General features: G+C 52.2%; 8 protein-coding genes across 8 annotated transcripts; 3 read left to right on the top strand and 5 right to left on the bottom strand.

Annotated features, from left to right (window-relative positions):
* Positions 1-1,100: 1,100 nt before the first annotated feature.
* Positions 1,101-2,583, bottom strand: HD553DRAFT_344718 (mitochondrial inner membrane protein; the record flags this gene model as incomplete). The annotated part of the gene is made up of 5 exons (XM_046183017.1): positions 1,101-1,138; positions 1,218-1,404; positions 1,690-1,844; positions 2,197-2,289; positions 2,511-2,583. 5 exons carry the CDS (start codon positions 2,581-2,583, stop codon positions 1,101-1,103), a joined length of 546 nt encoding a protein of 181 aa, XP_046034409.1.
* Positions 2,584-4,602: 2,019 nt separating this feature from the next.
* On the top strand, positions 4,603-6,216 carry HD553DRAFT_329622 (chitin synthase III catalytic subunit-domain-containing protein; the record flags this gene model as incomplete). Its single annotated transcript, XM_046181927.1, has 8 exons — positions 4,603-4,771; positions 4,865-5,049; positions 5,132-5,242; positions 5,315-5,527; positions 5,593-5,746; positions 5,815-5,891; positions 5,960-6,037; positions 6,106-6,216. 8 exons carry the CDS (start codon positions 4,603-4,605, stop codon positions 6,214-6,216), a joined length of 1,098 nt encoding a protein of 365 aa, XP_046034408.1.
* A 193-nt stretch (positions 6,217-6,409) lies between these two features.
* Positions 6,410-8,340, top strand: HD553DRAFT_110682 (uncharacterized protein). The gene is made up of 2 exons (XM_046176428.1): positions 6,410-6,557; positions 6,618-8,340. The coding sequence occupies exon 2, from the start codon at positions 6,662-6,664 to the stop codon at positions 8,162-8,164; it is 1,503 nt and encodes a 500-aa protein (XP_046034407.1). The 5' UTR covers positions 6,410-6,557; positions 6,618-6,661; the 3' UTR covers positions 8,165-8,340.
* On the bottom strand, positions 8,270-10,261 carry HD553DRAFT_110685 (major facilitator superfamily domain-containing protein). Its single transcript, XM_046176429.1, has 6 exons — positions 9,872-10,261; positions 9,508-9,808; positions 9,194-9,435; positions 8,794-9,122; positions 8,581-8,718; positions 8,270-8,511 (listed from the first exon to the last, which is right to left on the bottom strand). Exons 1-6 carry the CDS (start codon positions 10,126-10,128, stop codon positions 8,375-8,377), a joined length of 1,404 nt encoding a protein of 467 aa, XP_046034406.1. The 5' UTR covers positions 10,129-10,261; the 3' UTR covers positions 8,270-8,374.
* A 231-nt stretch (positions 10,262-10,492) lies between these two features.
* On the top strand, positions 10,493-13,288 carry HD553DRAFT_316749 (uncharacterized protein). The gene is made up of 17 exons (XM_046180664.1): positions 10,493-10,847; positions 10,925-10,998; positions 11,065-11,129; positions 11,215-11,323; positions 11,390-11,434; positions 11,509-11,623; positions 11,693-11,784; positions 11,846-11,953; positions 12,038-12,117; positions 12,188-12,201; positions 12,266-12,335; positions 12,397-12,416; positions 12,485-12,525; positions 12,581-12,709; positions 12,772-12,836; positions 12,903-12,936; positions 13,000-13,288. The coding sequence occupies exons 1-17, from the start codon at positions 10,832-10,834 to the stop codon at positions 13,228-13,230; spliced, it is 1,308 nt and encodes a 435-aa protein (XP_046034405.1). The 5' UTR covers positions 10,493-10,831; the 3' UTR covers positions 13,231-13,288.
* HD553DRAFT_316741 (uncharacterized protein) lies at positions 13,289-14,011 on the bottom strand. The gene is made up of 4 exons (XM_046180663.1): positions 13,961-14,011; positions 13,845-13,885; positions 13,659-13,786; positions 13,289-13,593 (listed from the first exon to the last, which is right to left on the bottom strand). The coding sequence occupies exons 1-4, from the start codon at positions 13,986-13,988 to the stop codon at positions 13,503-13,505; spliced, it is 288 nt and encodes a 95-aa protein (XP_046034404.1). The 5' UTR covers positions 13,989-14,011; the 3' UTR covers positions 13,289-13,502.
* Positions 14,012-14,117: 106 nt separating this feature from the next.
* HD553DRAFT_332313 (uncharacterized protein) lies at positions 14,118-18,616 on the bottom strand. The gene is made up of 16 exons (XM_046182058.1): positions 18,380-18,616; positions 18,255-18,300; positions 18,084-18,181; positions 17,889-18,010; positions 17,620-17,829; positions 16,805-17,558; positions 16,673-16,718; positions 16,511-16,610; positions 16,286-16,450; positions 16,133-16,215; positions 16,015-16,057; positions 15,664-15,933; positions 15,504-15,601; positions 15,250-15,435; positions 14,415-15,188; positions 14,118-14,337 (listed from the first exon to the last, which is right to left on the bottom strand). The coding sequence occupies exons 1-16, from the start codon at positions 18,382-18,384 to the stop codon at positions 14,281-14,283; spliced, it is 3,057 nt and encodes a 1,018-aa protein (XP_046034403.1). The 5' UTR covers positions 18,385-18,616; the 3' UTR covers positions 14,118-14,280.
* Positions 18,617-18,748: 132 nt separating this feature from the next.
* On the bottom strand, positions 18,749-20,839 carry HD553DRAFT_316735 (2-oxoglutarate metabolism-related protein). The gene is made up of 8 exons (XM_046180662.1): positions 20,511-20,839; positions 20,377-20,441; positions 20,188-20,309; positions 19,388-20,116; positions 19,273-19,325; positions 19,049-19,198; positions 18,928-18,972; positions 18,749-18,857 (listed from the first exon to the last, which is right to left on the bottom strand). Exons 1-8 carry the CDS (start codon positions 20,639-20,641, stop codon positions 18,809-18,811), a joined length of 1,344 nt encoding a protein of 447 aa, XP_046034402.1. The 5' UTR covers positions 20,642-20,839; the 3' UTR covers positions 18,749-18,808.
* Positions 20,840-20,921: the final 82 nt, after the last annotated feature.

The following is a 20,921-nucleotide window of genomic DNA, read 5'->3' as shown; positions in this document are numbered from 1 at the left end:
GGAGCACGGGAACAGCAGGTCGTTGCCCCTCGCTTGCCCCTCACTCGCGGTCAACGACAAGTCTACTCGCGCGCGACTCGTCGGAAGCAAATGCTGCCACATCATCTCTTGACCACCTCAGCTGATCTCGGAGGACCCAGGCTGCTTGCTACTCGCCACTCGATATCTGTCTGTCTTTACACATCGATCAGGAGACGCAGAACAGAGATATACTGTGACCTGTACCAATTCTTTTGATGTCACAAATCGACTTTGAACGATGCCATCGCCCGCTCGAACCGGCCCTCGATTCGACCCATTGCTGCGTTTCAAGTGGCCTGGACGATCCTGATTGGTCCAGACGTTCGTCGAGCGGTCACCTGACGAAACGTCCATTAACCACCCCTCTCTCGCTTAGACGGACATTCGTATTCGCTTCTTCTGTCGATCATGGGATAGAGCGATCGGGAGGCATGAGGCACACGGGTCTCGGCCTGTTTCTTGATCTCTTATCTGTCTGCCAGCAGAGCTAGCAGAGCCAGCATTTGTACAGATTGCGGGTTATACGCATACGACGACTACTTGGCAACAGCGCAAAAGCCAGCATTTCGGCACCCGCGCATCACGTACCAACTGAGCTCGACCGAAACAAAAGCTCCCTCTCGACCCGAAAACCGCTCGTAGCTTTGTTCATGTGAAACTGTTGTGATCGCCTGTTTCCCTCGAGGTGTAAAATGCCGAGACCGGTCGACGTGGATCCGTCTTCCTGTTGCTCATTCCCCGGTGGTGCCTGTGCCGTTGCAGTCGCAAGGGACGGAATCTTGCGCGTCTACGAATCCGCGTTGTCCTCCTGCTTGAGCACTGGGTGCACACCCAGAACACTGGTACCCTGAGGCTGTTCGATTGTTTTGACTGACACCACAAGCTCTGACGAAGGCAACACACAACACCTACAAGCTCTGGATTTGGTTATAGTTCATACTGATACAAGCTCGACCACGGATGACAAGACAGAACCGTGTCATTTGTCCACTCGAGATCGTCGAGGTCACCATTTCTGAAACGTCAGTTTAGGTCGGTTCCCGAGTCTCAACGATTCCAAAGAATATCAGTCAATCCCATCATGCCGTCCACAAGCGTCGGACGAGCTCGGTGAGACCTGTATCAAGAGGAAAGAGTCCGGTTATTTCAACCTTACGATAAGAATCGCAAGTCCGGGATGCGAGACATTGACTTACCGATATCGTTGGTCTCGAACTCGTAAACTCCCCAGATACTGGCACCGGTGGCGACTCGCAAGAGCCACTTGGCGGCGAACCCGATGACGGGCATCTTGCGCTCGTGAAGGTAGTCGATGATGCACGAGTCGAAACCGATGTGCGAGTGGACGATCAGAGAGGTAGCGAGGATGGCGTCAATGACGGGCTGTGCAGGGTAGATCGATGACGATTAGCTCTATGATCTCTTTCAGGAAAACGTTTCAATGGTCCAGCTCAAGGGGAGACAGAGGCTGAAGGTAGCGACCGCAAAGATGCTTCCAGCATATAATGCCTAGCAACCCGAGTCTAATTCAAGGTCATCCATGTCTCCAGACCATGAGTTTTTCTCCCACATCCAGCGTTCCAAATGTCTTGCCTCTTGCAAACTCGGATCGCCTGTCGCCCTGCATCCCCGTCCTCTTCGCCCGTTCTCATGGAAAAGAAAACTCACGTAAACACCAGTTCCCGGGTTGGCTGCGACAGCAGCTCCCATCACAGGCACAAGAGCGGCCGAGAGAGCTCGCTCAAAGACCCAATGCCTGGATCCGTGCGAAGGGTCCGAGTGAGGGAAAGAGGTGGCGTCGTTGACGGTACCGGGAAGAACGGCTGTGGGAACGGCAAGGTGGTTTGTCAGTCTCGAGTCGTATCAACATGGCAAATCGAGTAAGCAGGCAGTTTTGCGCGGCCTACGCGGGGAGCGATTGGGGCAAAGGGATTGACCGGGCAAGAAAACTGTAGGTTGATAGAGAGACTTTTGTCTCCGTCCCATGACGATGGATGGACGCAGTGTCGTTGTTGTGGTTTCTCTGGGATCACGGGCGCAGACCTCCATTACGTCTGGCCTTCTGTGGCCCGAAAATCGCTGTCCGATCCTTCATCCTCGACGCATCGATCGTTCCTGATTCTTGACCAAGACGACATGCTTGCGGCCTCTTTCCAAGCTACGTCTGATACTCACGTCCACCGGGGATGTACTTGAATCCGGCAGTCTCGTTGGCGGCAACACCGGCGGCAGAGGTGATCTTGGACGATTGTACAGCGGCAGCTCGAGCTGAGTATTCGGGAATTATAACGGACGCGATTTGTCATTTGTTTGGTCAGACAATGTTTGCACCCCGGTGCGAAGGAAGGGTGGCAAGGGAATGATGATCGGACAGGATCCGACATTTGGCGGTTTGTTATGAATGGTGTCGAGGGAAACAGAGACAAGCAGCAACTATCGTCAGCGACCCGATGGTGAGCTCGATCGTTTCTGACACAAGCTGTACATACAGGTCGAGATCAACCTCAGCCCCAGACCGGTCCTACCCATCATGGGCTTCATTGACGACAGAGCGAAAGACATGTTGAATATCGCCGTTACTAAAGACTGATCCGAGCTATGTAAAACGATCGCGAAGAGCTCGAGATGTTGACGCAAGCAGGCCTGACTTCGAGGTCAAAGTCCAAAACGCGAGGTCGATGATTGGGAGGTTAGGCCCTAATCGGTGGTCAGCCAAAGCGGGGTCGACGACGGGTGGGGGCGACGCGTATGGCTCGGGTGAGAAATCCCGGAAATCTCCGGATCGACCCGAGCGCGTTGGTGTTTCAGGCAAATGTTAACGCAGGTTTCGACCTCTGGCCTCTGGCGACATTGACCCTTCGTACAACACCTCATTTGCGTTGCTTCATCTTCGCATGCCACCCCCAGAAAAACGCCGAATTCTCTTGCGCCGGGTAGCCCAGTCAGATGCAGGACCAAATTGCCACCAGGGCGGACTCGTCAGGACCTCGTCCTTGTGGCCGTTGCCGAGATTGAGCTAAAACCAGGAGAATCTTGCGAGCATAGCATCACTCGCCATTGAGATCCATAGGGTTGAAAAGCACCTTTAGTAGTCAAGATCCTGGTTACTGCTGCTCTATCACGTTTCATCGCCGAATCGGTAACGGGGCGAGCTCATATCTGTCGCTCGTCAAGGATGGGTCCTCTCTGCGACACCGTGTAGGCACGCGCAGACGTCTGGCAAGGCGAGGTTTTCAGTCCGAACACTCGAGCATGATGATATCGGCATGCCTGATACAATCTATACAAATCTGCTAGGGGGGTGGACGTATCATGTCTAATATATGTACAGACCGGATGTCAGGCGGCTCACAGCGACACTCTGACGCCAACTAGCAATCGCGTCTGTCCTGCGCCAGGGTACCTTCTTTCGGTAGTCGCTGAATCACGCGGATACCATTCTGGCAGCCAAGGCATTCATTCCCCTAATTTATAACTCACGCTCTAGGTACCTGTGGAGAAAGAAGTTGTGATGATCATCTCGTTGGACGTGAACGTGTCTTCGTTCACCCGTACAACGGTACATCAAGCAACTGCACTCTAGAACTACGACGGAGGGACGCAAGCTCGGGAAGGTAAGCTGTCCGATGAACGGGAAGCTGATTGGCGCTGCATATTAATATCTGTGACAATATCAGAACCATCGTACTCGTCAAGGTTGATCCCACACACACGTCGGTCAGGCAGTCGATGTGTGTGTCGCCTTCACCACATACGGGCAAGTGTCAGATAAGCGGGAGAGATACGAGGAAATATCGTCGGTGGGGACCGTCCGACAAGCACAACTTGTCTCAGGCCGGTGCTTCGTGATTTTGGTGTAGGGTGCTACGTGACAAGGAGTTGGGGCGATCTCGGTGTTCCACTTTGAAACACACGCTGTGACCTCTTTTTTTTCTTCTTTGCGATCCGCGGTGCGTAACCTTTCGCGCGTCCAAGGGAATGGCATGTTTACCCCTCCTCTGCCTCCCTTCTCTCGTCGCCTCACAGCTTTGGCCAAGGGCAAATCCGATCACGAACGATTCATCAAGTGCTCTGACGTCGCCCATAGCATCACCATCCTGGCCAGCCGTGTTCAATCCATATTTACCTTCTACTACTGTATCGTCATAGCCTTCACAGCCCTCCACGTCGAGTATCATCACTGCCGGGGCTCCCCTATCTTCTGGCCGCCGAGTTCGCGCGTAAACAAGCAGACAAACAACTACAACGCAAAATCAGGAGACGAGGGATTCCTTTCACATCTGTACTCTGGAAACCCCCCTGGATAGGTTCCCACAAGATATCTTCATCGCCGTTGCCTCCTTGCGTATTGAACCACTAGGCGATCATTTTGAGACGGACCGACCGGGATCTGGCATATCGTCAACTTTGATCCCTGATCACGTCAACTCTTCGACCCTTTCACCTCTTTTGACACCCTCTCAAACGTGTCTTTGTCAACGTATATCATTCCCTGTCTCGCCCTCTTCCATCCCCAAAGCTAGGACGAATAAAGTCAGATCCCCTCTTCCCCCTCTCAACAAACCTCATAATTCGCCTGCAATGTCCATCTCGGCAACCAAGACGGACCCAGCCAAGTTTGGCGACTTTACTGCCCTCTGTCAACGAGCGGCCTTGATCGTCTGCCCATTGCTACAATCGGAAAACGGGGTCGAGCCGAACTGTTACAGCAGGAATGTACAGTTGGGTAGCCAGCTGATCTTCCAACCAGGTGAGTTGGCGGACTCGAGCCATTCGAAAGCTAAAGCCGGAATCAAGTTATACTGATTACGCCCTATCGTGCCACTTCATACCATCAAATCAGCATCATGCGTTGTTCATATCGCCGCTATCCTCATGACCCTGATCATGGTATATCACGTTCGATCCAAGTACACCGCCGTCGGACGAAAAGAAATCGTCATGTTCTTTTACCTCTACATGGTCATCGAGCTGCTGGCAATCTTTTTGGATAGCGGGATCATTCCGACAGCCAATTCTGTCTATCCCGTAAGTCCACCGCGCAGAGATCCTGAAGACGGACAAGGTAAGATAGTACGCTGACCTCCAACACCTTGTTCTCGATATGCAGTGGTTTACGGCGGTCTATGCTGGATTCATCGGAGCCTTGTACTGGTGTATCGTGATCAACGGTTTCGTCGGGTTCCAATTCGCCGAAGACGGCACGCCCATGTCGCTCTGGGTAAGCTTCTTACCCATCGCCTCGTCAATCTCCTGCACAGTAACCTAATCGCACATCCCTCCTGTTCTGCAGTTCCTCCGCCTGTCTACCCTCGTCATCTGGGGAGTCTGCTTCTTCATCTCGATCGCCACTTTCAAGAGCTTGGCCGGATTCAGCAACGCCAAGCCCATCGGGCTGTTTATCACTTACTTGATCTTCCCGGGGGTCTGTTTCCTCATCTACGTGATCAGTCAATTGATCCTGGTTATCCGAACGCTGGATGACAGATGGGCTATCGGCGATATCGTACGTGGATCGGAGATGCGTGACCGAACCTGGCTTGTCAAGCTTACTGGCTTGCCCTCGAACAGCTCTTCGGAGTCTTCTTCTATGTCGCTGGGGTCGTCATCATGATTGCATTTAGCAACACCATCTGTGATGCCGTCTCTCACTACATTGACGGAGTATTCATCTTTACGCTGTGCATGCTGTTGAGCGTGATGATGGTCTACAAATACTGGGACTGTGAGTTGAAATAAAATCGGCCGGTAGATGCTAAGGAGAAGGACTGACGCCCCGGTATATGATCGCAGCCATCACGAAGGAGGATCTCGAGTTTAGCGTCGGTTCAAAGACTTCGGTCTGGGAGGTCAAGGACCCGTTGCTACCAGTAAGTCTGATATAGCCTGAAGTTTTTCCTGTAAACTCGGCTGACGAATATTGTGTGACCTCCCTCAGCCCAACCCCGACTATATCGAGGAGGATGTAGGGTCGACCTACCGAGGAGCTGGTGGATCACTGGTAGGAGGAATGACCGTAAGTTTGGGTCCTCACATCCCCTTGACCGTTGCCAAAATGCTCACACGATCCTTCCGATTTTACAGGGCAACAATTACTACGGTAATGTGCCGCGAAACTATACTCCGAGTAGCTCATCAGGCGGCGCTCGAGATCCCAAGTTCACGGCCAACAGTGGATACACCGGGCCGTATTGAGAAACTGGCGGAATGTGAGAGTGATGATAGAGACCAGTATTGATCGTTTTGCGATACACCCTTGGACTGCACGATATTTTGTTTACAACTTCTGCATTTCTCATGTGCATTATTTTCATCGGGCGTGTGTTCTGAAACCTGCCGAAGATTTCATGACCTCGATCTGTCGACCACCGGCGGCGCATGCTGACGACCACACCGAGAGAAGACTGAGGCCTTGAAGCTGGAGCAGACCGCTGGCTCCGTCAGTTTGCTTCCGCGGCAAGATGATTCATCGTCAGCAGGATGTGACGAAGTTGAATCAGCTTTTGCTCTGCCAGCCGCTACAAAGCTACAAAAAGGTGTGCGGCGTACGATGGAATCCTCAATTCGACAGTTTGATCTGACGTTATCGACACTAGCTCTCTGTCAACCCTGCCGAGCTGTCTGCTTCGCTTCACTCAAGATGGGCCAGGGTTACTATATAGCGAACTTGGACGAAAAGGTGCGCATCTCGGGAGGGAAACTGGGAGAGACCGTTTGGTATCTTGGCGACCACATCGTCGACGTCCTGCGACCGTGGCACAATCCTTTTCCAGATTTCGCAATGGTTCTCAAGAGCATCCAGGACTCGAGGGCTTCGAGTGAAGCCGTGACCGGAGCGGACCCAGAGTACAGCTCCTTCATGCAGCTACCTCGAGAGCTGCTTCTCGAAATCTTGACTCATATTGACCAGTACCAGGATTTTCTGAATATCGCCGCGACATGTATGCCCCTACTCCAAATCCTCGCGCCCATCACAAACGAAGTCAGACGCCATGTCCAGAGTGCTATGGGCCCGGAGTATTATCCGAATCGGTGCTGGAACGGCAAGCGTATCGTTATCATGGGCGAATACACTTCGCCAGGAGATGATTGGCTACATTTCAAGGATCATGTGAGGAAGTCAGTTCACGATTCAGCGCTTCGTCGTGGTACGGATCTGGAGGAGGACATTGTCAAATCGATGTCAACGCTCTCACAAATTGGGTGCCCGAATGAGCGGGACTACTACTCAGCTGAGGAAGATGAGGTAGACGAGCGAGGTCACAATCTCCACGACAGCGAGCGCCAGGCGGATAGCTCCACGCAACACGAGGTGCTGATATCTGAAGCGCACCTGTATCAACGTTGCGATATCATGAAGGTGAAACGTACTAGCGAATTTCATGACTTGATCGAGCAGACCCGCTTTGATATTGGCAAGCGGATGCTGGTTCAGTCACCGATTCGCGTAGAGTATCGAAGTCTCGCCGACAAGATACAACGTCGAGTTCCAAAGGACACATGGGACATTCCGGTCGACGCTGGTTGGGCTAAAGAATACAATCGCCGGAAGGAAGAAGATAAGAAGCTGGAACGGTTGTGGAGCGAAATGTTCGAGGCCGAATGGGTACCTATGGAGGATTCGAGCAGATGGGTTCGAAGCGCGAGAAACGATGATCATTGGATCAGATCCGGTACCGCTAAATGGCCTTATCGTATTATCAATCTCGACACTCTCGAACACCTGGACTCGAGTGTTCTAATTCGGCACGAAAGGGCCGTGAATGACAGCGAAATTCGACTTAGAACGCCTTTTGTGTTGGCTTGCAACGTTGCGTATTCCGCAGACTGGAGCCGCTATCTCGGTCGGAAAGGCGCGGAAATCACTGAAGGTCGATGGGCGGGTCATCGCTTGTTCTACGAGACCATAGGCAGCTCGTCATCGGGACTCTCCACCAAGACCAAGGACGTCTCGCTAGAGATGCTGGCAATTGCTGAAGCGGTCGTGATCGGCCATGGATACAAGCTGGGCGATCTGGTTGTCAAACCCAGCAGCGACAGCGACGACGACACCGACGACGACACCGACGAGGATGGCGACGACGACAGCGACGAGGATAACGATGACGACAGTGACGAGGGCGAGGAGGGCGAGGACGAGTAGGCGTTATCGATCAAGCTCGAGCCCATCATACCGCGCGGTAAAGTCTGACGACCGTCAGCCGCGACGAAACCCGATGGCTCAACCTGAATATCGAAATCTTCGTTTGTAGATCTGGCCGTATATGAGGATCACGGCCTTTTGCTGTATACAATTTGCATATCGTCGGAAAAGGCTATATACGCACAAGAGTAAATCTATTGGCTGGTCTCACTACATTCGCTTCTTCAGGCTCTGAGTCTTCCATTTCATGGCGATCAGTAAGAGCGCGCTGACGATGGTAAGAGCTCCTGCGTAGAACATCGCCGGCCTGTACGCGGACAACCCCTTGTCTGTCCCACCATAAGCGTCTTATTCATGTAACATGGTCGTCAGTAGCGGTCGAGCGTATAGACTACCTTGCGGAAAGGCACACTCACCTAACAGAAATCCAGCTAGGGGACTCCCGAGCAGATACCCAGCCCCCCAGCCCGTCACCATCATACCCATCGCCGAGGGTAGCGTGGCAGGAGTCGCTATGGACGCTACTACGCTAGGCATGAGCGAGAAGAATGCGCCTGTGAAACAATCGGGGCGATCCGAGAGTGAACCTTCTGCGTGGGTATACTCTTGCGGATTCGACCCGCACGTACCTGCTGCTACCCCCGTAAGAATTACGAAAACGATCAAAGGTCCCACACTCCCACTCAGGGGCCAGACCAACAACAAGCTGATTGCGTTTGTGACAAAGGCGATAATGAGCGAGTTGATAGGGCCGATCCGATCGGCCAGTAATCCGAAAGCGATCCTTCCTACGGCGGATGCCAGATTGAATCCTGCGGCGAGCCCTGCAGAAGACGAGTGAGAGAGACCCATCGAGGTTCCGTACAGGGGCAAGAAGAAGGGAGGGACGAAGAGGGGGAAGACGCCCAGGCTAGCCGCTATAAAGATGGTCAGGTATCGGAGTTCTTTGAAGTATGACCTGGTCACGAGACAAGTAAAGCTGAATACCAAACGATATGTCTGCCTGTCCCGTCAATAGACCGAACTCACCACTCGATGAACGCCGCGCTTCTCTTCCCAGGCCTCTCCTTGATCAACAGACAAGCGGGCAGACAAGCCCCCCAAGTGATGAACCCCAAGATCCTGAACGTCCATGCGGGGCCATACTTGGTCAATAGCGCATCGAGGACGAGCGAGAGGACGGCACCTCCGACGCCTCCTGCGCTGTAGACTATGCCGATGGCTAGACCTCGTTTGCGGCTGAAGTACTGAGACGGGAGGAGTGTGCACGGCTGTTGGTTTCGAAGGTAGCTTGGGTCAACTCGTTTTCCAATATTGGAGAAGACGGATTATAAGAAACGTGCCATGAAGATCAAGCTCGTGCCTACGCCCATGACGAATCCCACAGTGACGAAAAATCCACCGATATTATTGACGGTCCATCCGCTCAAGACTTCGCCTAGTCCGAGGATAGTAACGCCAACCAAAAGAACCGCTTTGCTGCCGAACCGTTTGATGATGTTGGAATTGATGATGGCCAAGAAGGATATCATCGCAGACGTCAGACCGCCTGCGAACGATAGTGTGGACGATGATGCCAGACCGTCTTCTTTCAGGCGTGTCAAGACGACTCCAAAGCTGTAGACCGATCCGATATAGAAGAAGCTGTACGCACAGGGATATGTCAGCTCAGCTCGTTCTGGGATATTTCCGCAAGGAATAACTTACGTGATGATGTAGCATGCGCCGACGATGACCCAACCATACCCACCATCCGGAGGGGGCACTTCCGCCTCTATCACATTGCTCGTTCCTTCTTCCGTGACCTCTTCACGCTCCAAGTATGCGAGAGTGTCTTGTTTGTTGTTAGAAGATAAGCGTTCTAGAGATTTCACTGGGTCCAGGTCTGTCTGGTTCTGGGTGTCTGGAGCCGGACGGATGATCTCAAGCTCGTAGGTAGACTCGAATTCGCTCCGAGTTGTCATCTTGGGAGGAACGAAGTTGGAAGAAGGCGGACGGATTGACTTTTTAGGATGTAGAGTCGGCTGATCTCATCAATCGTGACAGGCGTATACAAGTAGCCGTCTTCATCCTAATCTCAGTTGACCAACACACAAGGCGCAGAGCACTCGAGTCGCAAGGTCGCCCATATCTCTCTTTGACTTTCGGGTCTGGGCTATCGCTAGCTATCCATTCGGAATCGGATCATCGGATGCAAAACGAGGTGAAGACGGCGATGACGACAGACGGAGATGGCCGAGCGTGGTGATCTGGTTGGTAGCCAGAGGGGAAATCGACGTCGGATCATCTCTTCTCCCTCCTGTCTCACTCTGCCTCTCGTCACACTCTCTAGACCTGGCCAGCGGCACTCTTAGAAAACCTTTTGTTGGACATCCGTTGATAGCCCAATAAGTGACCAAGATCCCATGTCAAGATCGGGCAAAGGTTCCACGCGGGCTTCGGTCATGGATCATGCTTCCGCTCGCAATTCTGCGTTTCAGGGGTCACACCCAAAGGGAGGACGGTCATCATCGATCGATCATGGACCACGGATCATAACAATGCTATCTCCCCATCTTTCATAATTGCTGGCTCTCGATCTCAATCTCATGTCTACCTCGAGCATAGTCACTGGCAAAGCTCGTGTACCAGGTGATCGTCAACCTGAGTGTGCGCAATTTCTGGATCATGTCAGGTTCACCAGGTGAGCATTGACCGATATGATCTCCGAGTGTGAAATGCTCAATTCTGAAGAGACAAATCGCAATATCGTGGTCGCAGCTCACACAGTTCTTCCCCCGACCAACGATGCTGGAGACAACGGGCCTCATCTCAATACGTTCGTCATCCTACATGTGCGTGAGCCGTATCACGAACATCGGCTGTCTCGCCCAAGTCTGACGGACGAGCGTTCCTCTCAGATCGTCGTGCAGACGATCGTTTGGGGATTCGTCTTCCCCATAGGAATGGTGCTAGGGTTAACCAGGTGAGTCTGGACATCCACAAGGCGCTAATTTCCTTGATCCCCCGCCAAGCTGGGCTGATGCCTGTCTACGGGTGCCGGTATTCAGATCGAAGTATCACGTACCCCTTCAGACTCTGGGTCTAGCGATGACATCCATCGGCTTCTTCCTTGGTCACAAGCACAGATGGAGACATGAGACAGGAGTTCAATCCACTGTGGGTCTGCCCAGCCGATATCCTGCCTCGCAAATAAATTCTGACGCTTGCCTCATCGTGTGCCAGGCTCATGCGGTGATGGCCAGGATCATCATCGTACAGCTCGTCCTGGTGATTCTTTCAAGCGTCATTCACCTGCAGAAGAATACATAGCTGATCGTCAAGCCATCTCCTGTTCGGAACAGCAAGCCGCTTCAGGGATATATCTGAAATTGCACCCCGTAGGATCGAAAGCGAGAACAATCGCAGTCAGAACCCATGGTATCTTGGGAAAGACCTTCCCGATTGTTGGATGGACTCGTAAGTAGTACAACCTTTTTATCGAATTGTCTGAACCTTCTCGACTGGCCTTCGATGTGTCGGGGACAGAGATGTTGCTGGGCGTGATCGCTGGCCTAGGTTACTGTCTGGATGGGGAGACTCCGCAATGCCTAGCACACTATATCATGGGCTCTGCCTTCGTGAGCAAGATGAGCCGTCAGATTTGCTAGTTCAGGTTGGCTGACAAGGGTGGTACGATAGAACGGGTACGCCTGTATCATGCTCATCATGCTACACCTAGGTTCCGAGTTCCTGAAAAGACAAGGGCAAAGTCAAGAGTACCTGGACTCTTGGGTCATAATGCTATGGGTGAGCCATTTCCAGACGTACTCGAAGCGTCGAGATCTCGCCAGCTTATTTGATCGAGATCGTGGCTCTGGTTCGAGACTGCAGGGCATCGTAAATACCTTTACGATGCACCATGATGATTGGTTGCATAGCCATTGGTCGCACAAGGATATGCAGCATACGATGTCGGTCTGAGCTCTTTTCAATCACCTGAGTGCAAGATTAGCTGAAATGCTCATGAGTTGACTTCCACAGGCTCGGGGTCTTATGTGAGCAGACTGTCAGCAAGATCGAACGACATGTTGCTGATAGGGTAGGTTTCTGCATCTCTAGGGTGGAGCGGTGGTCTGCTCGGCATCTTTCTCAGTCGGAAAGGGAAACGATCCTTTGTACCGGCTCTTATGTAAGTCTACCCCTTCAAGCAATGCAGTGCCAGAATACTGAGCCGAGCCTTGTCCGGACAGAATCTTCGTGACCGGTTGGGGTGAGGACCGGCTCTGTCATCTCTATGCGAGATGGATCTTGATAGCTGGCTAATGAGAGTTGTCGCAGGAATGTCAGCACATGAACAGTCTCTGATGATATCCTCAAAGGTAGGGTTATCCGTGTCGTACGCCATTTGCCTTTCATGACAATATCCTCTACCAGATACATGGCATGTTTGGATATTCCCTCATGGCAGCCGGGGCCAGTCGTGTCGTCGAGATCTGCCTGTTCCTACAGGACGGTCCGAGCGATCCCAGCAATATCAAAGTTTTCCAATATCTGCCGCCTTACGTGAGTCAACATAGCCTTCGTTCGACAGGTTCAGCAAGACTGATTTGTATGCTTGCACACAGCTGTTGATACTGGGAGGGACCATGTTCATGAGCGCAACCAACGAGGAAATGCGGCACGCTCAAGAGTGACGTCGCTCGCAATATGGCATAGCTCGGTTTCGGACGACTGATGTTGGGGCTCCTTTTGACAGTGCTGGCATTGATCACGTAACTTACGGGCTCGGCGTGAGTATGGTAAACGACAAGTGGCTCAGCCAATCTGCTGATCTTCCCTGATCTATTCAAAAGGTGTTTTCGATATCCTTCCTCTTATTTCTTCACATGACCTTCCTGATCCACTTGTACAGCGCTTCGGGACGCAATGCAGCCTCCACGAAGACGCCGGACATCGCAGGGGAGGGTGGGTATGAGCCTTTACAGACCAATTTTCAGGACTACCGGGATAATGATACCGGAAATGGTGATGATTTAGAATCGCTGGAGCTGGACGCCAGGGGGCCTTCGCGCTGTACTTCGTAGCCTGAGGAGATCAGGGTTGGTATCGGTGTACCTAAGACATGCCGTCCATATACATCCTAAAGAGTTCCAGTTGGTCATTCTATGTTGTTTGTCATGATATGCCGGTGCTTGGTCGTGAAATGAGACTGTTGTACAACGTTATACAGCGACTTCCTATCGCAGCGGCGGCCATACGTGCGTTGTATCATACTATATGGTAGGCCTCTTTTCGTTCCGTCTATGGTGAGAAGTCCCCAAGATGGAGGGAGCTGCTCTCCTGGTTTTACTGCCAGCTAGAATCGGATGTCGTTGAGCGGCGGCGCTCGTATTGAGCTGTAATCAATCGTAGCGTCCTTGTCCGTATCAATCTCCCCGATCATGGCACTGTGCAACCGCAGCATTTGTGAATATCAGCATTCTACTCGAAACATTCGATCCAGCGGACGTACACATTATCTCCTTTGATCATGTAGAGACCTAGTGGTACCATCTCTACCCCTTCGTCCTCCGAAAACTCTCTTTCCACGCTATCAGCCAGGATGATGTTCGCCCGGACGTCGAAGCCCATCAGTTTGCCCTGCAAGAACACAACAGAGATTAGTAACATTGAAGGACACAGGCCCTCTGTTACGCACTACGATGACCCTTCCGTCATACAGAATCACCTGTACTTGCTCTAGAACCACATTGCGAGATTGTTAGCTCTTGTCCGTCCTCGACTGGCCTGATCAGGCGCCCTGTTCACACTTACGGTTCACAAAAGAGCTGATGGCAGACATTTCAGGACGATGGTTTGGTTTCAATAACACAGCTAGATATTCCTCGTCATAATCCTGTATAGCAATACTTTACCAGTGAAGAACAAGACGTCACGCCTGGCGGTAGGGCTTGTGTTTGTGTTATCGAGATCAAGAATGAATATGCGTTATGAATATCGATTGTATTACGTGCATACTCGGTCGTTACAGTATATGGAAGAGAGGAAACGTCAAGGTCGTTAAGCAAAACAAAGCCTGGAGAAGCAAGCAAACGGATACCCTAGAATCGAAAGCCTTGCTGAGTGCAATCATATCACTCCTCTGTACCTTCGAAGTCATCGGGCGGCGGTCCTGTGATTTCAACCTTGCCCTAAAGCAAGCCCCAAAGTAGATGAGTGTCAGCCTCGATGTGGGGTGGGCGAAATTGCTGCGAGAGTTCCGGCTTACTTTGCGATTGAGATAGGCGTCCGTCGTGGTCGAGGAGATTCCAATAGCACGGTTGTCAGCCGCTTCTGCCACGGCCAAGCCCAAGTCGTCTTCAGGTAACCATACGGTTCTCTGCGGTTCCTTAGAGGCCGGGTGCGAGAAAGCATCTTGCGCGAATTCAGTCTTGTTTCGGCCGTCCGTCTCTACGACGCCTTCATTCTCATTGTAGGATTCATCGTCGTTCGAGTTGCGAACAGCGCTACCTGCTTCCTGTCCATTTGACACGGGTGCCTCGCCGTTCTGCGAGCCCGCGCGAAGAGCTGCCATATGCTGCTCCCATTCTTTCTGAGCAGCGTCGCCGCCATCTCCATGCTGTTCTGTCGTCGTCGAATCCAGTTGTCCCGCCTTCTCTTGCACCTTGTCACCCATATTGGCCATTTCAATTTCCTGCTTCTTGTGGCGCTTGTCCTTTGAATGAGGAGGGCTGTGCGAGACAGTGTCATCGGCATCCTCAGGATGCGGCAAAGTCCGGGCAGACGATCTTCGCTTCAAGCCGGGAGGTATGGGAAGGGACTGTCGGATTGACTGGAAGTCGGGCAAACGTAACCGATTCTCTTTCTCCATACGGTCGCGCTCTTCTTCAATGGCTCGAGCATCAAACTCCCCGTCTGCTACGTCCCTCTCAGTACGATCGTGCTCTTCCCTTGGCATGCCGTAACTTAGGTAGGCGAGGGACAAGGGCAAAGGTGTTTTGAGCGAGCTGTAAGAGTGGACGATTCCATACTGAAAACCGAGCTGATTGACATAAACATCTGGTCAGCGTGATTTCAAACATAGCGACGACACGTGAACGAACCGTCAAAACACACAGCACCACCATGAGTGCACCTTGAGGGATAGCCGAGACAGTACCGCTACTGTTCCTGGCCAGGAAGAACAGGGCGCACAGAGCGATCTGCTGAATGTACAGCCCGACGAAGAGATGTGTGATTGCCTTGGGGAAGAATAATCCGCCCGTATCGGAATGAGGAGGTTGATCGATCTGTGAAATCGCAGACGTGTCAATATCATTTCGCTAACGGCGTCGAGCATCAAATACCAGATACCTACTACCCAAGTGTAGAGATACTTGTAAATGATATAAGACAGCGCAAAGGCGGCCACCGCGAAACCGGTAATGACAGGTGAAATGATCATGTAAGCGATACCTGCAAGATGCAAACTCAGTTTGCGGCAGGTCGGTCGACCAGCCATGATTTGCATTACTCACCGATAATAGCGATGATTGTGCTGTTAGGGAACGTCTGACCCCAATCGGGCGTCTGCATCGAGTATTTCTGTTTGAATACGCTTCGGGGAGTGCCTCCCTGCAGAACGAGCTTGATGAAATAGAATACGATGGTGATGATCTGCAGAAGGTTCCCGGCCGCTCCCGCGGCCCTTTGCATCGTGAACGTGAGAAAGAAAGTCGATGCCAACGGCAATTGATTTGCGAGGATGGTGGCGACCGAAGAAGGGTTCCGCCCAATTTCTTGGAACGCTGTTGCCAACGCCAAAGAATGCAAGCTACATGTGAGAACTCGGTGCAAGACCAGTGCGTCGAAGAGTATGTGGTACTGACAGGATATCAACCCCGACGATAGCGTCACGATTAGGAAAGAGTTCTACAAGAGGGTAAGTGCCGAATGTCAATTTTAGATGTCTAGCTATGCCGCTTTCTTGAAGCATGTCATACTCACGAATACGAGGAAGATCGTATATCGGGTCATCAAAGACAGCTCGACGCTAGTCTTACGGGGAACTCCTTCGAAACGGGCAAGCACTAAGCAGAATTAGGGGAACGAGCATGAGCTGCCTGTCGAAATATGTGTAGAATCACCACCAACGCTCACGTCGTAGAATGATAGGCAGCAGCAAGTTGAGGACGGCGAGCAAGACCGGGGGCAACACTCCCTGAATTACACCTCGAACGATTGAAGGGGCTTCACATAACCAAGCAAGCCAGGGCCAACGAGGACAAAGCCTCGAAAGGTTGGAAAGGGCTCCGATGAAAGAACCTATATCGCGCATTATCCTTAGCTGAGAGTTCAGAGAGCATCCAATCGATTCCTGCTTACTGGGAAAGGACCAGAAGATGACAAGACCTGCCGTGATTGCATAACTGCCCAAACGTCGAATCTGCGCCCAGTATGGGTCGATACCCAGGTTACTCCAAATCTATATTACACTCGTCAGTCAACCTCCAGACATTGTATGAGTATCTTTCGAAAGACACTCACAATATCCTCCGGTGCCACTTCAAGATAATGTCCCGTCATGCGGTAGCTGCGGTAGAGAGAGAGAGCCCATGATGCAACGTGTCAGGTTGACGACTGTCTTGTCGACAGCGATTGAGCGTGCTTCCGACTCACGGCTGATCGTGCAACACGATCTGGGCAGCTAAATGCGCAGCGATTTGCTGATGGAAGTAGATAAAGGCGGAATTGAGTGGAGGATACCTCTCGCCTTCAGTCCCCGGCTTTTCGATGTCGTCCGCCAATTGTTTGCGGTCCGCCTCCAATATCCTAGTCGTTCTTGACACTTCGCGCCGCGCCCAATCGATCGTGTCAACCTTCTTGCCAGAAAAGGGTAGCCACCATTTGGCGCCGATACGGTGCTGAGGTCTCTGGTCCCTAGATATCAGACGATCCGCGACAAGAATCTCGTTGTTGTGAATCTTCTTTCCCAGCTCGGCGAGGGTCAAGGCGGAGGGCGATTGTTCCCCTTGCATGATATTTTTGTTGACGATCTCGTCCGGATCGTCCCTGATCTTCTTGCCCTTGGATGACTGCTTCTCTCTCGTCTTTTCCCTTTTCAGCTTCTGTTGAGCCGCTTTCTTGATGAGCTTGACCTGCGCGTTCTCCAACATCTTGGTCGCCTTGACTCGAGCGTCGTGCACAACGGCCATGTCCTTCAGGTCTCTGTTGAGCCAGATCTTCTTGACACCGCCGGGCAGGTGATGGAAGAGTCGAGCGAGTCTCTGCTCGTCCAAGTAGCTTTGAGCAATACCCGTGATCAAGATTGTGTTGGCTTGAGCTAGAGCAGAGTGGGCAGGGTTGATCAGGTATTTTTGCCTGATCAAGACCCATCGGCCCATCTCTCTTCGAATGTTGTAGTAGATCCAGACTAGTAGCCATGGATGTCAGCACTCCCCATACCAAATCGTAGGGTCCCAAAATAGACTGACAGCTGAAGACATATGCCAAGACCAGGTGGGCCCAAAGTCTCGATTGATGATCGCCATCGATATTCCCGAAGGTCAACTTGTCGACGCCTTCTTTTCCATTCGTATTTGTTCCGACCGTGTTGATGGGAAGGAGAATTACCCATGACAACAGCCAGATGGGTACCAGGATGATGAGCATGAGTCGATGGAAACGGATGAATACATAGGCGTCTGGCAGGCGAACACAACGGTCAGTGTCGGTATAGTGCTCGCGGCCAAAGTTCACTTACCGACTCCATTCTTTTGCAAGACCAAGGACGCATCCGACTTGTAAATCTGCCAAAACACTCCCAACCAACTCTTGGTCAATGCATGCACGCGGTTCTGCTGTGGCGGCATATAACTCCGGGGCCTGTCGATCCAAACGAGGATACCTAAGCATATCCCGACCGTGATGTAGGGACGTCAATCTGGAATGAGCTTACTCGTAGACCGCCTTGAGCTTTCTACGGATGATGATGAAGGCCAGGATTTCCACCCCAGCAACGACCGAGTTGACGATTAACGAGGTGACAAAGGACGACTGGGAGGTTATTTCATAGGATGATCAGTATGCTCATTGCCAATGGCTCGTATTCAGCAGTGTGTTCACTGACAGTGGTGGCGGCAAGGGCCTCGGCATTGGCCTCTTGCTGGATGTCACTGATACATGAGAGTCGTATTTGAATATGCAATCAGCAAGGTATTTTCCCTTGGAGGCTGAAGCTTGACTTTGACTCACGCCATTGTGCAAGATACCTATCCCTATGTGATCCTAACTAAGGCAAGTGATCAAGTGATCGGTGGTTGGTTTCGTTCAGAGTCCCCTTTCTTCGAACATAACCTGAGCCTCAGAGGATCATTGATAACTATTTTGATCACGTCCGTTCGGCTGGAAAGTGACAGGCTAACTGCTCGATAGACGCTATAGACGTTGATGTGATCGATATGATGAATAGAAAGTTCACACAAAGGTCTTTCTCCATCCCCTTTCGCCGCAGGAGACCGGTGACAAAAGTAAACAAACGACGACTTTGGATCGGCGCAACTGCGGGGAAAGGGAATTGATCGGGGAACGAGATCTCGTAACACACATGCACACATCATGCAAGAGAATCGTCATGCAGATCATATATCGTATTAAAAAGGTGTACATTCCCTCCAACTGCTTTTAGAGCAACATTCGTCCCATGTCTTCGATGTTCTCTTTGATGCGGACCCTGCAGTTTAAGAGACAGCGAATGGGCGATCAGCCGATGACGTCAACGCGAAGAAATCGCCAAGACTCACAAGAACTGGACAGCTTCCCGTCCATCGAGCAGTCTGTGGTCGTAACTGTTGATACGAGCGCATAGCAAACCTGAGTTTCGAACGACAGCCAGCATGGGACTTTGCAGACGGAAAGACTCACGTAAGGGCGACGACCATGATGGGCCTGACCTTGACCTCGTTTCCGACAACCCAAGGCTTCATCTTGATGTCATGCATACCCAAGATGGCGGCCTGACCCTGGTTCAAGATAGGAGTAGACATCCAACTCTTCCACACGCCTCCGTTAGAGCTGTAAAACGGCAGTTAGATGAGGATGAGTCAATCTTGCTCGGATTGACTTGACGCGATGGCTGCTTGATTTACATGGTGAAAGTACCACCACTCATGTCCTCCATAGCGAGCTTGTTATCCCGGGCCTTTTAAGGTGCCAAAGTCAGTGAACGCCCTGAAGTCAAGTCCACACAGCTTGCCAGCTCACCTTCTTGGCGAGCCCAGCGATGGCCTGCTCAATCTCGATCATACCCATGCCCTCGACGTTTCTCAATACAGGGGTGACCAGACCCTTCTCGGTCGAGACGGCGACAGAAATATCGGCATAGTTTCGGTAGACGATCTGGTCCCCGTCGACCGATGCGTTGGCCATGGGGAACGCCTGGAGGGCATCAGCGGCAGCCTTGGAGAAGGCCGACATGAAACCGAGCTTGACGCCGGTCTCCTTCAAGACCCTGTCCTTCCACCTTCCTCGGAACTCCATAATGTTGGTCATGTCAATCTCGTTGAAGGTCGTGAGGGAAGCAGCGGTGTTCTGGGTCTCCTTGAGACGCTTGGCAATAGTCTGACGCATACGGGACATCTTGACCCGGGTCTCTTCCCGAGCTCCAGGAGCTTTGCTGGTAGCGGGCTCGGGAGTGGTCTCCTTCTTGGCGGGCTCCTTCTTCTCCTGCTTGGGAGCGGGGGCAGGAGCGGGCTTTTCTTCCTTCTTGGGCTCCTCCTTCTTGGGTTCAGGCTTCTTCTCGTCCTTGACGGGCTCCTCTTTGGGAGCGGCAGACTCCTCCTTCTTGCCCTCGTCAGCCTTGGGAGCAGCGCCACCTTCACCCTTCTCCATCTTCAACAGGTCCTGACCGACCTGGACGGTGTCGTCAGGGTTGGCCAAGAACTCGGTAATCGTTCCCGAAAAGGGAGCGTTGACGGAGACGTCAATCTTGTCCTGTTTGAGCGAGGCAAACAATTGAACATGGTCAGAACGGATTCAGGGGTAAGAGCTTCGGTCGAACTTACTGTCTCGATACTGGCAATCTCGGCGTCCTGCTCGACAAAGTCACCAATCTCGTAAGAGAACGATCGCAGAGTACCCTCGGTAAGGGACTCGGCCATCTGGGGTACTTTTACGGTCTCGGGAGCTGGACAGATGCAGATGTTTGTCAAGACTGAGCTGTCGAATCGTTAACAAGCTACAACTCGACTCACCAGCGACCATGCGGGTAGAGTGGAAAGCCGCTCGAGGAGCAGCAAAGTTGACATTCTGCTGAAGTCTATAGCGAGCAACGGGGAGAAGCGTGAGCTAGCGAACGTTGCCAGCCCTTCAAAGACCCTAAACTGACGTTCGTGCGACCTGTACACCGGCACAAGTCCTGAGGCCTCGCTGAGCAGATCTGGCGACGGTAGGGACGGTGACCCTGGCGGCCGACCGGGACGAGGAAGCGACGAGGGAACGAGCTGATGTGCGGAGCATGTTGAGATGCGTTGATTCTGGTTGTAGAAGGGAGTAGTACTCAGGAAGAGAGAAGAGGGTATATGGGTGGGAGTGAGTCTAGATGGATGTTCTAACCAAGGGGTATGTGATCGCACGATGTCGACGGCGGTTGGTCGGTTTTGACGAGGTTGACGTTGGGTCACGGTCGTCGACAATGTGACGGAAGAGAAACTCGAGAAAGGGGCGCTCCCCTCGCGTAAAACGGCTCAAGCGGCTCGTTTACGTCACCAACCCCGTGGCCGAAGATGTCCGATTCCAG

Source organism: Filobasidium floriforme (genome assembly GCF_021052385.1).
Source record: "Filobasidium floriforme strain CBS 6241 chromosome Unknown HD553scaffold_20, whole genome shotgun sequence".
NCBI classification, from domain to species: domain Eukaryota; kingdom Fungi; phylum Basidiomycota; class Tremellomycetes; order Filobasidiales; family Filobasidiaceae; genus Filobasidium; species Filobasidium floriforme.
This window is presented reverse-complemented; position numbering and strand designations above follow the sequence as displayed.

Bases quoted from the DNA above. Each gene is read 5' to 3' on its own strand.
- HD553DRAFT_110682 (XM_046176428.1), top strand. From the start codon at position 6,662: ATGGGCCAGGGTTACTATATAGCGAACTTGGACGAAAAGGTGCGCATC.
- HD553DRAFT_110685 (XM_046176429.1), bottom strand. From the start codon at position 10,128: ATGACAACTCGGAGCGAATTCGAGTCTACCTACGAGCTTGAGATCATC. The intron at 9,436-9,507 runs GCACGTTTCTTA...CGAAACCAACAG, and splicing joins GCACGAGCTTGATCTTCATG to CCGTGCACACTCCTCCCGTC. The intron at 8,719-8,793 runs GTACGTGCGGGT...ATTGTTTCACAG, and splicing joins TCTTACGGGGGTAGCAGCAG to GCGCATTCTTCTCGCTCATG.
- HD553DRAFT_316749 (XM_046180664.1), top strand. The intron at 11,785-11,845 runs GTGAGCAAGATG...GTGGTACGATAG, and splicing joins ATATCATGGGCTCTGCCTTC to AACGGGTACGCCTGTATCAT. The intron at 12,526-12,580 runs GTAGGGTTATCC...ATCCTCTACCAG, and splicing joins CTCTGATGATATCCTCAAAG to ATACATGGCATGTTTGGATA.
- HD553DRAFT_316741 (XM_046180663.1), bottom strand. From the start codon at position 13,988: ATGTCTGCCATCAGCTCTTTTGTGAACC. The intron at 13,886-13,960 runs GTAAGTGTGAAC...ATGTGGTTCTAG, and splicing joins CATCAGCTCTTTTGTGAACC to AGCAAGTACAGGTGATTCTG. The intron at 13,594-13,658 runs GTACGTCCGCTG...GCGGTTGCACAG, and splicing joins ATGATCAAAGGAGATAATGT to TGCCATGATCGGGGAGATTG.
- HD553DRAFT_332313 (XM_046182058.1), bottom strand. The intron at 18,182-18,254 runs GTCAGTGAACAC...ATAACCTCCCAG, and splicing joins AGGCCCTTGCCGCCACCACT to TCGTCCTTTGTCACCTCGTT. The intron at 16,216-16,285 runs GTGAGCGTTGGT...AATTCTGCTTAG, and splicing joins GCTGCCTATCATTCTACGAC to TGCTTGCCCGTTTCGAAGGA.
- HD553DRAFT_316735 (XM_046180662.1), bottom strand. From the start codon at position 20,641: ATGCTCCGCACATCAGCTCGTTCCCTCGTCGCTTCCTCGTCCCGGTCG. The intron at 20,442-20,510 runs GTCAGTTTAGGG...TGCTCGCTATAG, and splicing joins GGTGTACAGGTCGCACGAAC to ACTTCAGCAGAATGTCAACT. The intron at 19,326-19,387 runs GTGAGCTGGCAA...GCACCTTAAAAG, and splicing joins TCGCTGGGCTCGCCAAGAAG to GCCCGGGATAACAAGCTCGC.